This window comes from Sebastes umbrosus, chromosome 16, assembly GCF_015220745.1.
Source record: "Sebastes umbrosus isolate fSebUmb1 chromosome 16, fSebUmb1.pri, whole genome shotgun sequence".
Taxonomy (NCBI): domain Eukaryota; kingdom Metazoa; phylum Chordata; class Actinopteri; order Perciformes; family Sebastidae; genus Sebastes; species Sebastes umbrosus.
In genome coordinates, this window is record NC_051284.1 from 16588766 (window position 1) to 16603453 (window position 14688).

At 40.4% G+C, this 14688-nt stretch overlaps 1 protein-coding gene and 1 non-coding gene across 6 annotated transcripts; both read right to left on the reverse strand.

Moving 5' to 3' along the window:
* Positions 1–285: 285 nt before the first annotated feature.
* trnak-uuu lies at positions 286–358 on the reverse strand. The gene has a single exon. It is a non-coding gene; the product is annotated as a tRNA-Lys (tRNA).
* A 406-nt stretch (positions 359–764) lies between these two features.
* On the reverse strand, positions 765–12245 carry atg9a (ATG9 autophagy related 9 homolog A (S. cerevisiae)). 5 transcript variants are annotated; one of them, XM_037746633.1, is made up of 20 exons: positions 12067–12245; positions 11743–11798; positions 10100–10251; positions 9919–9962; positions 9697–9761; positions 9443–9592; positions 8798–8939; positions 7893–8033; positions 7658–7778; positions 7313–7488; positions 7100–7222; positions 6654–6841; positions 5781–5934; positions 4893–5072; positions 4519–4731; positions 4182–4414; positions 3242–3359; positions 2796–3066; positions 2515–2663; positions 765–2422 (listed from the first exon to the last, which is right to left on the reverse strand). In XM_037746633.1, exons 3-20 carry the CDS (start codon positions 10200–10202, stop codon positions 2414–2416), a joined length of 2580 nt encoding a protein of 859 aa, XP_037602561.1. In that variant the 5' UTR covers positions 10203–10251; positions 11743–11798; positions 12067–12245; the 3' UTR covers positions 765–2413. The 5 variants fall into 5 exon arrangements, with proteins under 5 accessions (XP_037602561.1, XP_037602563.1, XP_037602562.1 ...); XM_037746635.1 differs by having other exon boundaries at positions 11720–11798; XM_037746634.1 differs by lacking the exon at positions 12067–12245 and adding an exon at positions 11921–12060.
* Positions 12246–14688: the final 2443 nt, after the last annotated feature.

Genomic DNA, 14688 nt, shown 5'->3' on the forward strand with positions numbered 1-14688 from the left:
AGGGATTAATAAAGTTGTTTGAATTGAATTGAATAGCGCAATAGTTGCTGAATTAATTAATCATAATAGCAGTTAGAGATGGGACGACAGAAAGAAAAAGAATCGACGCCCCAACAGGGACTTGAACCCAGATCCTTCACATGAAAGATTGAGGTTTCTTCATAGTAATACTTATAGTTATGGCTGGGACAACAGGGACTTATACCCGGGACCCTCACATGAAAGATATCGGTTCCTTCATAGTAATAATAATAATTATGGCTGGTACAAGACAAAAAGAATCTTCGCCCGAACAGGGACTTGAACCCTGGACCCTCAGATTAAAAGTCTGATGCTCTACCGACTGAGCTATCCGGGCTCTGCAGGCAGAAATTATTTGGTCGTATAAGAATATTATACAGTATAAATCTCAACTACTTCACATTCAGTTTCATTGACTGTACTAACGTTACATTAACGTCCCCATAACGTTGGAGTAATGTTAGAAGCCAACGTTAGCTAGCTACCCAAAAGTAGTAAGCTAGTTAGCCTCCGTATGCTAACTCAGGCTAACGCACATGTCAAATGTAGCTAACAGTCACCATTATCTGTGTCATGTTGTCGTGGTAGTTTGTTTTTCCGAGCTTGTGTTGCAGCATCATTTCCACCATTGTTGACTGAACTCTATCCTTCATCTTTTTAAACTAATTCCTTGTTCTTGTTTTGTATATTTTGCTATTATTATGCCAGTAAAAAAAAGTTGCCTTTTCTGTCTACACACAAAATTATTGTATCATTGTCTTTAATGGATGAATTTACAGCTGTACAAAATGGTATTTTACAGGATCTATAAAACAAAAAAGACCCAACACAATCTTAATCTAACATTAGTGCACTGAAGCACTGCATCCTTGACCATATTATCAGTTTAGCAGTGTGACTTCTTTATCCCCCATCCATCCAAGTGCACAACAGTAAACCAAACCTTTATTCAATCATCATGTCATATTCCATCCCTTTGATAAATAAAATAATTAAAAATATATATATATATACAAGAAAACATACACATACAAACAATCCAAAGTTAAGTGACACCCTCTGCATTAACTTATTAAAGTGCATAATTCTTCTTTTAAAGAATTGCGGCTAATGACAGGAGAACAAGTCATGCTGTGATTTAGCAGGATGTGGAGGATGGTCATGGTTTCTTCTTGTGGGATGAGTTTCAACTCTTTAGAGGGATGTGTGGATGATGGTCATGCACTTGTGCTTGAGGGTTTTTTCTGTATGGCACATAAGTCAATATTACATGCTTAAAAACAGCCTTGTTTGTTTGCTTCGCCCTTGCGCAAATCTGTTGAAAGATAACGAATGATAAACAATAAAAAATGTTGGTTAAATCAGATTAAAATGTGCTTGCTTACAGCATTCTGGTCACACATCACAACATATTGGCCTTATAATTGTGTAAATTTGATTAATTAAATATTCTGTTGTGTGAAATAACCTGATAACATTTATATACACATTGCATGTGTGCGTAAATACCGGTCTATGCTGTACAATTATCTAAGAATCTACTGTATGTGTGCAAACTGAGTCAGACTCTTGGAAAAGTTTCTGAACATTTGAGAAAATTCACATGAATTTTGTTATGCAATACATGCAGAAAAAAAAAAAAAAAGGAGTAAAATGTTATTAAAAAATGTCAGGTGATTTTGATGCTATTTGAGGCCTTCATTTGTTTTGTGAAGAGGCAGAATGCAAGCTGAAATACAGAGCACAGGGTAGGACGCATAGCCTCCTGCTATTGGTACAAGAACAGATACACACAATGAAAGTCATTGTGTTATCAGCATCATTCTGAGCACAGTTTGGTGAATGCTGTTATTGTTGAGAAAGACACCACACATTCTTCAAATTTCACCTCTCATGCCATCTGATTTGTAAAAGTAATCACATTTTGGTCAAATTGTTATGTATTTTTCTACAGCAGCATAGTGCAAAGGATGAAGAAATGTTCATAATTTTTGTTTACATCCCAGCAACACATGCATTATTTTCATTATGTAATCTTTGACGTTATAAAAGAGCGTAGCGTAATTTGATGGTATCAATGGCTGTTAGAAATAATTTGATCCTGTAGGTCCTCTTCTGAAATTCAGATATTTACCCTGTTTGCCTGTTTAGGCATGTATTAAGTCATATGGTATCTTTGAATGATTGATGGTGGCATCGGTCGTAACTTGTCCAGATGATTTCACTAGTTAAGTGTTTGTAGGGATCATGGTACGCCTCTCTGGCACATGTCCATCTTCATCTGTCTCGGATCAGACGGTCAATCCTGGAGAAAAAGGTTCAGTCGAGGACGAGGATGTGTGTTTGGATGTCTATGGAGGATGGGACGCTGATACTTATTCACATGGCTTGGTTATGTAATCTAAAGTGAGAGAAAGAGAACACAAATGTCCATTTACTTAAAGAGTTTACATAAGCAAATTAAAATTCCAATCACACACAAACAACATTCACCTTTTGTATGTGAGGAGGCATATCATCCTCTGAGCTCTCCTCTGGTAGTGTCCCGTGGTGTCGTGGCGCTGCCTGACCCACCTCTGCCCACCCTCCCATGGGCACACCACGGGCTGACCTCACTACTTTCCCCCCTGCACCAAGAGAGTCTGGAAAACACAAAGACATAGACAGTAGAGCTGAAAAGTGCCAGCAATCAACACACAGATCTAAAAAAAATCTACCAGCCATTCAATAGGTTATCATTGTTTTTGGAGAAATAACATCAAAAAGATAGGTACCTGTGGCAGGCCCACTATAGCGCCGCTGGTTGCTGCTGTGTGATGGAGCCCCCTCCTGGCCCATGGTGGTACTGCTGGTGGCTGAAGCTGAAGTGGGAATGGCACTGGGACTGGGAACTGTGGTGGGGAAAGTGTGTGAGCGAGGGAAATGTCTGGAGTGAGGGTTGGGTTCGCTCCTTACTTCATCGGGGACGCTGTCGCTGCTTTCGTCACTCTCCTGCCTGTGCCACGTGTGACGGGATAGCTCGCCACGGGACTGCTGCTTGTGTAGCTACAGGGAAAAAATAGATAGGAGAAGGAAGAATGGGTAGGACCCAAGACGGAGAAGATCAGTGAAATATTCAGGGTAAGAAGACAAATGTGGCAACACACACTGCGCTTTATTCAGTTTGTGCCTCTTACAGATGTCCTCTACTCTCTTCCCACACATGCTCACACACAATTACCTCATGCATGTAAAGTGCATGGATGCTCATCTCAGTGGAGGCATACTCTGACAGGACCAAACTGGTGAGTTGACCTTCCCATGCGCTGCTGCCTGAGCTCACAGTCCGGGCATCAGTCCTAGAGAAAGAAAATACAAAAATGTAGAGAAAATGAGGGCATGAGGAGGAGGTGATAGGGATGAGAAGATGAATAGTGAATATAAATTAAAGTTACTATGAGGAACTTTTTAACTGGTTATGAAACAGTCTCAATGTAATACTGATGCCTCTATATGACCTACATAAGTAAACGAGACCATCAGCGAGAAGATTGGATATTTATATATAGTTATTATAGTGCTCGTCATCGGTGCCACCGGGTCCAATTTAAGCAAAATCAGACAAAATCATGTAGCTTCACCAGAGACTCCTTCAGCTCAGACTCCAGCAGGGCCTCCAGCAGAGACCAGCCCACCACGGACAGACCCAGATTCGGCTTCGCTGCTGCCTTTGACTTGCAGTCAGGAGCTCCGTCTGGAGGTGGAAAGATTTGCTCCCGGCAGTAGCGGGGCAGAGCTTCGCCACGCTGCTCTGCCGGTCCTCGCTGGGAGCCAACACCGACACCACGTTGCTGGAGGCCCAGGCCGCATTGCTGGGCCTGCTGGAGGGAGGTGAGGCATGAGGACTGCATGGGGCAGACTGTCAGACCCTGCTGCAGCAAAACGAGAGTTTTTTTAAAGGGACTCTGGTGCTCGAAAACACTGCCGCTTTTGTCCACGGAGACAAACTAAATCAACACAAAATGATAGTTCCTCATAGTAGCTTTAAGGTTTGGTTATCCATGACAAAGCTCTTTTAGATTCACTCTGGACTGTGAGATTTCATCCAGCCACTCAGTAAATATTTAGTATTGTACAGAGAGATGTTGCTGAGGCATAATTCAGAAGGACAATTTTCCTACCCAGAGCCTGCCATTGCTTTGCTCATGGTTGAAGTGTTGCCAGAAGCCCTGTGAGCTGCACTCAAGCTGCCTCTCAGGTGAAGACTGCTGCTGATTGGGGAAAGGGAGCGTAAGGCAGACGCCCCATCGCTTAACCCAGCTGCTGCATGATTAGTCAAAGAGCCGTCTCTGCCAAAATGAATAGAGGCCAGTGTAGACGGACCCACCAAAAGGTTTGCAATGAGGCTCCTTGGCTGCAAAAGAGAGAAAGGGCAAGAGAGTAAATCAGTTTTTGCCTCTGATGATGTCATTTAACTCATGACCACTAGAGTACTTGAATGTTGGTTTATGACTGTACCTCAGACTCAGACAGCGAGAGTGGATGTGTGTCTGAATTAGCCCCTGTTGCCTCTCTGTGAACTCGCTCTTTCAGCTGGCTGATGAAGTGTGTGGTCTCCTGAGGAGGCTGCCACTGGGGGTTGGTGATGGCAAAGTGCATCAGAGACAACTCTGTCTTCCCATCCTCTGCCTGTTGGTAGATAGACGCCTCTGTCTTCCCCTCTGACATCCACTAAGGAGGGGGGAGAGACGATCAAACCACAGATAAACACACAGACTCTCTTATTCACTCATATTTCAATCTAATGCATGTCACACAGTCTATAGATAAGTCGTTTAGGTATTTTTAAGTGTCTTCATCTGTATGTATGTGTGTACGTGGCAGTCCCTCACCGCAGGGTGTCCATGCTGCCTGATGTCCATCTGGGCAAAGGAGCAAGTGTCTCCTACCCCGATCACCTCCACAGTGAAGTTCCTGAAGAAATCAATGATCTCCAGAGACTTCCTCCTCAGACTGAAGATCAGGATGATGGGAGTCACCACTGGACTTATCAGCTCTTCCAGAATAAACACCTGGAACAAAACCAGAGGGGAAAGGTTGACACTGTACACTCAGGTAGGGTTCAGCAAACGCATCAAAGGTATGCTGAACCTCTGAAGTTGAAACGTGTTATTTAAAATGGCACATTCATTTTGACTGAAATTTTGAGGAACACTTGTGACTTTAGGATTAAAGATTAAAAATGCCACCAGCTGGGACAATCTGAGAGTGCAGTGTGAATCTCTTCCCTTTACAAATACCAACAAAGTGCTTCTCAGCGTGGCACTGTTGCTTCAGTGGATCTTCTTGATAGCAAACAGCAGAAACCTTTAGTTTTACTAGTCTCTCTGAGATCTGAATGCAAATAACGGAATGAGGGTAACGCTCGGCAATAGAGAAAAGAAGCTGCGTGTACTCAGATGAGATTCTCTGGAAAAATAACAATTATATAGAAATAGATGTTCAGTTAGTCTTTTGAGTTGTCTTAGTAGAAGCAGCACAGATGTAAGTAATAACAATAATGATGGCTTGAATGCATTTATAACTGTCCCAGAAAGCCATGTCCATGAGCCAGTTCACACTAGCCCTGAAACTGGCATGTATAAATGGAATATAGCCACCCTTAATGTTAATTAATTACACCTCCAACTTTCGTGTAATATAACAGTTTTGACAAGTTAATTTCCTTGTAATTACTCTAGAGTCTTGACATTTATTCCCAGTTCAGTATTCATACTCACTGCTTTGTACTGGAAGAGCTGGGAGAACTGGTCACGAGTCTCATATCTATGTGCATTGCCCTGCCAGTGGTCAGGCATGTAGTGGATATGAGCCAGGATAACCCTCAACAGCTGCTCAGGACAAAACACCATGTGCTTATCTGGGATAAATGATCTGAAGAGAGAAAAAAGTACTTAGTCTTACAACTTAAGAGGTTGAAAATCAAAGTAAAAGAATTAATTACTTTGAGGAAATGTGCTTGATAACTATAATATTTAAAAAAAATATTGCTTAGTAAGGATCTCTCAATACAAGTCACAAATTAAATCCTATAGCTCAGAATCTACCGGTGACATTTCTGATGGATTCTTGAGTGTCTTGAATGGTTGATTGTACAAGATTAAATTATATAAATAGAACTGGATTTTTTCCATACAGATCAATTCATGAGAATGATCCAAAACATCTAATATTTCAATTTAGAGCTAACAGACTTTAAATAGTCAAGAGCTACTTAAGGAAGAAAACCCTCTTATACTCATCGGTTATACAGCAGAATAAGCTGCCGAAGAGAATTAAAGGGATTACGACTCTGGGTAACTTTAAAAGGGCAATAAAGAAATGGCTTTAACATCCCACATAGTTGAAGATTTGTGTCTTATACATGTATTTATATTAGTGTCAAATACTTTTTGAGAATGATCTCGTGATTTTCAGGCTGTACTGTACACCCCCTACTTTTCCTCCCCATTGACGACAACTGTTGTTGTGTTACCACAACTAAAAATAGTTAAATGACTCATCTGTGTGTTTATAAAATGCCTCGGTTAAATAAAATCAGTAAATCAATTCTGCACACGTGTATTTAGGTCTGGCTGACACTAATCCCCTACCTGCAGACTGTGATACACACTCCGAGCAGTGTGATTGATGAGAGAACATGTTCCACTGCGAGAACATCCTCGTCGTAGATAGTCAGGGCGATGAGGACGGCCAGAAGAGACCCGGCAAAAAACGCTACATTTTTGGCAACCACCGTCAGCAGTGGTGAGAGGAAACAGTTCATATACTTTGATGCAGCCTGAAAAAAACAGGAACAAAGGAAGAGGAAGAGAAAAAATAGTATTTATTTATAAATTATTATTAACCCTACAGGCAGTGAATGAGAGGCACCAGTAACAGCATTAAGAGCATGGTTTTAATACAAAACCATAATGTTAAGTGATGTTCTGCACTGCCATGTGGATACATGATTTTTGCATTTATTTTAAGAAAAATATTCTAACTCTAGCAAGGTAAGGGCGTCAGCTGATGGCAGGATATAAGCTAGTGCACTGACCTTGTAGCCTTTGCTGAGGCGTGACATGAGCTCATGGTCCAACTCGTTGAAGTGACGCAGGTAACATCGACCATACAGAGACCAGCATCTTGCTCCCAGAGAACCAGGCTCTCGCTTGATCACCTAGGCACAAACACACAACAAACTATTATCTAGAGCACTAAATGACAAAGGAAAATGTATTAAGTTTGTATGCGCGTGTGAATCACTTACCTCTGTATAACTAAAGAAGGCGTAGAGAATCTGCCACACCAGAATGACTGGACACAGCAGCAGATTGGCAATCCCAATCCACAGGATACGGGATGCTAGTCTGTCTGCCAGCTCCAGCCTGTTACCTCCCCTCTTGTACTCTGGTTTCAGGCTCCACTCGTTCTCAAACAGAGAGCCTACAGAGCAACCAAGAAAAAAACAAGGGAGGTAAAAAGGGAGACTCTGTTGTAATTCTAAAGCTTGACAAATATATGAGTGCATTCAAATGGTTCATTTCACCTGAGTAGGACACCATAGAAATGCAGAATGTACATATATAATGAATCACATCAAACATGGACGCACCTGGCCCCCAAAAGAAGATGAGCTCAAAGTTGTATTTGAGACCCCGGGTGTAGAACACAGACTCCCCTAGTGCGGGAAGTCGAAATCGCACAGGAAGGAGTGATTTATTTACCATGGCAACCTTGAGAAGTACAGGAAGAACATTGGTTTGAGGTTTTTTTGTTATGTTTGCAAGTAGCTGTGGCAGACATGAACAGTTTAGCAACCGTTTACATTTCATCACAAATGGACACACCATGTAGTTTTTAAAGCGGAGGATGCGGTGGTAAATGTCGAGCTCTGACAGCTCTTTTTTATGGATGCAGATCTGGTGCTCCTTCTGGATCTCCACTATCCTGGCCTGGACCTCCTGCCATGTTGCATAGGGGAGTTCTGACTGAAGAGAAAAAGCACAGTGAAGGTTATTGGCTACAATGGCTCATTCTATGTGATTATAATAAATCTTACTAAATGTATATAATGCCAACAAAACTAATCTTCAATACCTCTCCAAGGGCGCTTTCACAAGCCAACATTTAATTTGTTTTAATCAAACTCTGGTGCGGTTCGTTTGGGCGGTTGTGAACGCAGTAATCCTACTCTGGTGCAGACCAAAACAACCAGTCCGAGACCGCTTGCAAGAGGTGGTCTCGACCGTTTCCAAGTGAACCAAATTGCAAGCTGCCTGTGCGTGCATTTGTTGAGATGGTCACAGGTAAATAACAGGTTAAGTGGGAAGTCCGATGTTTGCTTGACATTCGGGCCATAGAGAACACAGAGAATATGCTAAATAAAATCCACAAAAATAGTGACGTTTATAAAGTAATTCAAGATAAACTGGAGGAGAAGGGATTTATGCACATAGTAGATCAGTGCCGAGTCAAAGTGAAAACACTTCAACAGCAATATATCAAAGTCTGTGATTCCCTGCATAGAAGCGGCAGCTCTCAAGATGAATAATATAAATTTGCTCCTTCGTACACGCCCCTCAGCAAATTAATTTTATATTTGTTCCGCTTCAATTTGTGCTCTGTGAAACTGAACCAGACTAAATAGAAAACAAGCCAAAAGTGTAAATTTCACTGATTCAGACTAGCCAAACGGACTATGGCTTGTGAAAGCGCCCTGAATAATTTCCTGACATAATGTTGTCTGTCTCACCATGGTCATCTTGAGTGCGTTGATGTAAAAGGATCGAATCTCCCAGTAACAGCAGACGTTGTAGATGAATTTGATCAGGCGATGTAGCCAAAACACCCCAGAGATTATCAGCACAAAGATCACGAATGCATTGTCTCGGATACTGCGGGAGAAAAATATTCACTTCTATTATTCAAAGAAGGTCTAAAGATATGTCTAATTGCTTTGGCATATTTAATATTTCCATATAGCAAAAATAAACACACCGGAGTTAACCTAAATAACTCAACTCATGGCGCATTTCAGCTTTATCAAGGACAACAGAACCTTTATTTCATTGCTCTGACTATGGAAGAAAATGCCACATGAAAAAGGGCATTGACATTGAGGAAGGTTTTTGGGGTAGCATTGCCCTATTCTAACATTCTTATATCAAACATCACATATTACACGATCGAGTTATGTTCCTGGGAGATTAACAAGTAAGGAATAAACAGTTCCATGTGATAATTTACATCACATACTAAGAAAGTCTGCTTGAATATTTAAGTGTTGATCGTTCTGAATCTCACAAACACAATCATCTATCTTCAGCTACACACTCGCAATGAAATTACAATTGAAGCTTCTTTGCAAAAAATAATCATTAACTAAATACACACTCACCGGGCACTGCAGACATCCACTGGGAGGAAGGCATCGGGCAACGTGACTTTAGATGAATCAGTGTGATTTACAAACTTGTTGGCAAAGAGTATGTCATAGTCCACACAGTTAGCTAAGAACACGGTGAAGCCAACCACAAACAGCAACTGACTGCATGGGGAAAGACAGAAGGAGAAAACACACTACATCAAGCTCTGCCACAGACAGACACAAGAGTCCCTCAAAAATATAATTTTGATGGATAAGATACATACACCAGCTCGAAGATCTCTCCCAGCAGCATACAGGTGAATCCATTCTTCTGGTGCAGATTATAGACGTAATGGACGTTAAGGAAAGTTATAAATGTATCTGAGGTTAGAAGTCCTATTTGTGTTATTGTTAAAACCTTCACAGTGCAAAATCAAAGAAGCACAATTCAGTTGTCAGGGGCACAACACAGTAGAAATACATGCCAAAGCCATGTAAAAGGATATTCTCTGGAAAAACAGGTCCAGGTTTTCTATATGGTGCCACTGGGCTGCAAAAAATGTATTACACATTAGTCATGGTGTTGTCGTTGTTAGGCATCACTGTCAGTGTAAAAGAGGAAGGTGTGTTTCTTTCTGTGTCTGACAAGTTCATGATTTGTTTGTGATTTGTGTATGCATGTCATACATTTGGCTCCTTCAGGCACATGCATCAGCAGGTTCTCCTCTCCGGGGGGAGAGTCGCTGTAGGACGCCTCCAGGCGCTGGTACTCTGTGTCAAAGTGCGCCATAGTGACAGCAGCTTCAGTCTCACCAAGTAGCTGAGCCCACTGCTACAGACTGGAGCACAGAGAGTGGCAGGGAGAGAGGAGGGGAAGGCAAGAGGGTTGAAGATATACAGACGAGTCAAGTGGTAAACATGATAAGGAGGAGAAGGGGGGAAAAAAGGGTGATATCAGCCTTAGGAGAAAGGTTTACACATCATATGTTGGTAAAGAATCAACTGATTTCGACACACCCTATATTATGGAAAACATGTAGTACAGACCACAGCATCCATTGATGCTTCAACATCAACATTAACCTTGATTTTGGATTGTTTTATTCATTATTGAATATCAATCCGTGTAGGAAACATTTTGCCTGATCATTTTGAGGGGAGGTCAGAGGTCAAGATCAGTGAGGGAGCAGCAACCCTTGAGCTGGATTCTTGCTGACAAAGGGGTTCAAAACCTGATTAAAGGGCAGTATCCTTCATAAAAATGCAACCCAGACTGGACTACTGAACTATCTTCACACATGACTAAATTTTGAGAGAGAGTAGACATTGAAAATGTGCCCCAAAAGCACAGTAAATTTGTGAAATGAAATCCGTTATCTATTGTCCATACTTGTGGTATGGCGCCTTTGTGGTGTATCCGCCCTCGTCAGTTAGACTGAAACTAAAGTGAAACTAAAATCAACCACATGCAGAGACAAGGGTCTCTGCCTCAGGATCTCTTATAGTTGTGTCACACTAAAATCTCAAAATCTCCAGGTAGATAATAAATTCACAAAGACTCCACAGATTAAGATTGTATTGACTCAAGACCATGATTACATGGTTTGGAGTACAAACAACATAACAATGGTGACAAAACAATGGCACCCAGCAGGAATGAAGTACAATAAAAATGACTGAAAATTAGACTAAATATTTCTCAAGAATGCATCTTATTTTGGCTTACCCAACTGTCAATCCTCACAATATATTGCGATACTGAGGCGATATAAGGCGATATATTGCAATTTTTTAAAATCTAATTTTAGGAAAACTGTCATAGTATAAATAACACTGCCATATGCATAAAATCTGAGCATAAAAAAGTTAACTTTTTTTATGCAATCAGATTAGCATTTGCATTAATAGTAGGATCTGCATTTGCATATCTTTGCAAATAAAGTAAAGTATTTCCTGAGTTAATCTTTACATGTAAACTATTAATTAGAATTCAATACAGGGTTTTTGAGAATTAATACAGTATCACAAAACACAATATTGCAATACTTAATATTTTCGTCCACCCCTAGTAAACACTGAGTCAGTGGTAACAGACAGTAGAAATATGGATCATGTAACCTTAATCCCTGACTATTTTTAATTTAGGAATTGCTTTTTAAAACTAATATTTATTAAGGAAAATCTGCCATGGTGGCAGGTGACCTGAAAGTTTTATCCTGTATTTGGCAGGTGGCAGGTGCTAATTTCATTCCCTGCATCTAACCCACACATAATGACTCAAAGCAAAAGCTATGGTGTGTGTCTTACATCAGCTACAGAAATGATCTTACCTCCACTGCAGAACAGTAGATCCCATCCAGCTCTGGTGTTTACTCAACATTACCAGCTGTAAAAAAAAAGGAAGAGACATTTTCTTAGTCTTATGTAGGACCACAACAGACTGCAGGCTTTGTGACATATTTATACTCAGAGGCAACATACTGAACCCACACAAGATGACATGCATACCTGAGTGTTGAGTGGTTGTTTTAAACAGGTAATCAGCAGCTAGCTAACACAGTGAAGACTGATATTCAGGTGTTGTTGTTGTCGTGGTTTGACAGCACGGGCCTGCCTCCTTCACTAAACAATATGACGCCTCGTGGAGACCTTACCGTCGGGTTCTTCTGCCTCAGTCGTTGCCAAGTTAAAACAGTCAACCTCCCGGGGGTTTATATCTAGTACTAATCTTGTTTTGGTTTTCTTTTGGCTGCCTCTCGAAGTCAAACACGAGCCAGTTTCATTTTCCAAACAGCTAGCAGTGTGGCGTCTGTCACAGCTGAGAGACAGGGACGTTATCCAATCAGAGAGATAGTTCTCTAGCGGGTAGGAAGAAGCAGCCAATCAGAAAGAGAGTTCCCTAAAGGCAAGGAGAGCAGCCAATCAGATGCGGTCAGAGGCGGGCCTTAAGAATGTGTTGTGTTAGATATGGGAGAGGACACGCCTTGAATGAACCTCCAGGTCGTGTCTAGAAGAGAACTAGCAAATTGGGGGAAACTCTCGCGATATGGTTAAGGTGGTTAGGCATTGATCACGAATAGTTAAGTTTTAGGCATTGGCCCTCAAATGGTTAAGGTTAGGTATTGACTTGTAATAGTTAAGGTTAAGCATTAACATCGAATGGATAAGGTATAGATCGTCGGGCGAGTCTCGCGAGATCTCGGATCAGATTTCGCAATTTACGGGTTACCTTATAGACACTACCATGACGGTGTCCTCATTTACTGTGGTTTATTTAATTAAATGGGTATTTGCTACCACCGCCTGGTCGTTTTTAGTACCACTACTGTAGTCACAGATACTGTCATATACTATGGTCATAGTGCAAGTGTAGGCTACTGTAGGTGATGCTGCTATAAACTAATAATAGTATGTTTATTGTCAATACTGTATATACTGCTCCTATTTTTTTATACTTCCTTGTATTTAAATGGTTTATATTTTGTTACACTTTGTTTAGCTCTTTTTTTTACCGTGTTAGCTGATGATTCTTGTTTTTTGCACTATCCACTTTGCTGCTGTACACTGCAAATTTCCCCACTGCAGGATTAATAAAGGAATATCTTATCTTATCTTATCTTAAGTGTAATAATTCCTGGTAATACAAAACTTTTAATTTTATTTTTGTCATCAATTATTTGTTGTTATATATATTCAATTATATTGGTACCTGAATCATTACATTATTACTTTTGATCAGTATACAGGAAAATAAATCAAAATAAGGGTAACTCTTTAATTTATTAGAATTATTTATTTCCCGGAAAGAGCTACGTAATGGTGCAAACTAGGAAAATAGAGACAGTGGTCAATTGATACACTTCCAATTAATTAATTTCAATTACCAGCTTAACTTAGAGAGTGTTTTAGTCAGTGCACAGTAGGTCAACTTAAAATGCAAAAATGCAAAATTTCTTTACAGACAAGAACACCATTCAACATATAAAGGCAATTGCCTAGAATTTCTAATTATAAATGAATAATAAAACAATATTTACTTGAGCTTAAATTGTGCAGAAAATACTTATTTTCCCTATAATTACTGCTGAATTCCAAGGAAATGTAAAAATTATATGGAAACTAGGAATCCATAAAAAAAAGAATTAGGCCTACCAAAATAGGTAAGACAAATAAAAAAGTGAAATTCTGTGAAGTACGTACATAAGTACTGGAGAAAATATTATTAAACATTCACCCTCAATGCCTTAAAACCTCCAATGCACAAGGAACTGAAGTTGGTGATTAGCATGTATTTTTTTGCTGTAGAGGCCTCAAAAGATGTCCAAAATGAAAGCCACCATTCAGGCATGGATAATGTGTCTGAGTTTCCAGTTCCCTGCTTCATTATTTTTTATATAAAAATACTATCATTGTTTCTGTGTCAAAATGCTGAGCACAGGCAAGATCCTTATAACTTTCTTGGCCAAACATTAAGATTCTAACTCAGACTGAGAAGTTAGGACAGATATGGAGACTAAAAAGGGCAGTATGTCCTCTATATGTTTTGTTAATAAAACTATATAATGCTAAATGAATAGTAATAGTCTCCTAAAGCTATCGTATTTCGATGAGTATGCAGTAGATGGGGTGCAGGAGCTGACTCCGCAGCATCAAAATGATGCTTTGCAAAGCCAAGTTCACCTTCTGTCGCTCTCTGCTGTGATGAATATTCATATATGACTGTATATAAGACTCTGGAGTGACAGCTGGGCTTTTGTTCACTGTGTCACTGTGTTAGTTACACTGTTAACACCAATCACTGTGTGTGTGTGTGTGTGTGTGTGTGTGTGTGTGTGTGTGTGTGTGTGTGTGTGTGTGTGTGTGTGTGTGTGTGTGTGTGTGTTTGTGTGTGTGTGTGTGTGTGTATGTGTGTGTGTGAGTGTACCTTTGTGTATTGAATTTAGTAATGACGATTTCATTAACCAGTCTCCCCAGACAGAAGTGAATTAATAAGTGAGGTTTTCATACACATACACCTGTATAATCGGACCACATGGACACACAACAGAAAGACAGACGCACACACACACACACACACACACACACAAATATGCACAAACACAAAGTCATTAATGTTAGCAATCTGACAGGTCGGCAGTTATCTGTGTTCTCTCTCTCTCTCTCTTTCTCATACACCTCCACAATAAAGCTTTCGGTTTCTTTCTCTCCTCCCCCCTCATTTTCCTTTTTCCTGTTATGTAACCATTTCTGACAGTGTGTGTGTGTGTGTGTGTGTG

What these genes read in the sequence shown, in the direction of transcription:
- atg9a (XM_037746633.1), bottom strand. Translation starts at nt 10,202, where the DNA reads ATGGCGCACTTTGACACAGAGTACCAGCGCCTGGAGGCGTCCTACAGC. An exon ending in TGTGCCTGAAGGAGCCAAAT is followed by an intron (nt 9,963 to 10,099) that starts GTATGACATGCA and finishes CATTTTTTGCAG; the next exon opens with CCCAGTGGCACCATATAGAA. An exon ending in TCTCGCTGTCTGAGTCTGAG is followed by an intron (nt 4,415 to 4,518) that starts GTACAGTCATAA and finishes TCTCTTTTGCAG; the next exon opens with CCAAGGAGCCTCATTGCAAA.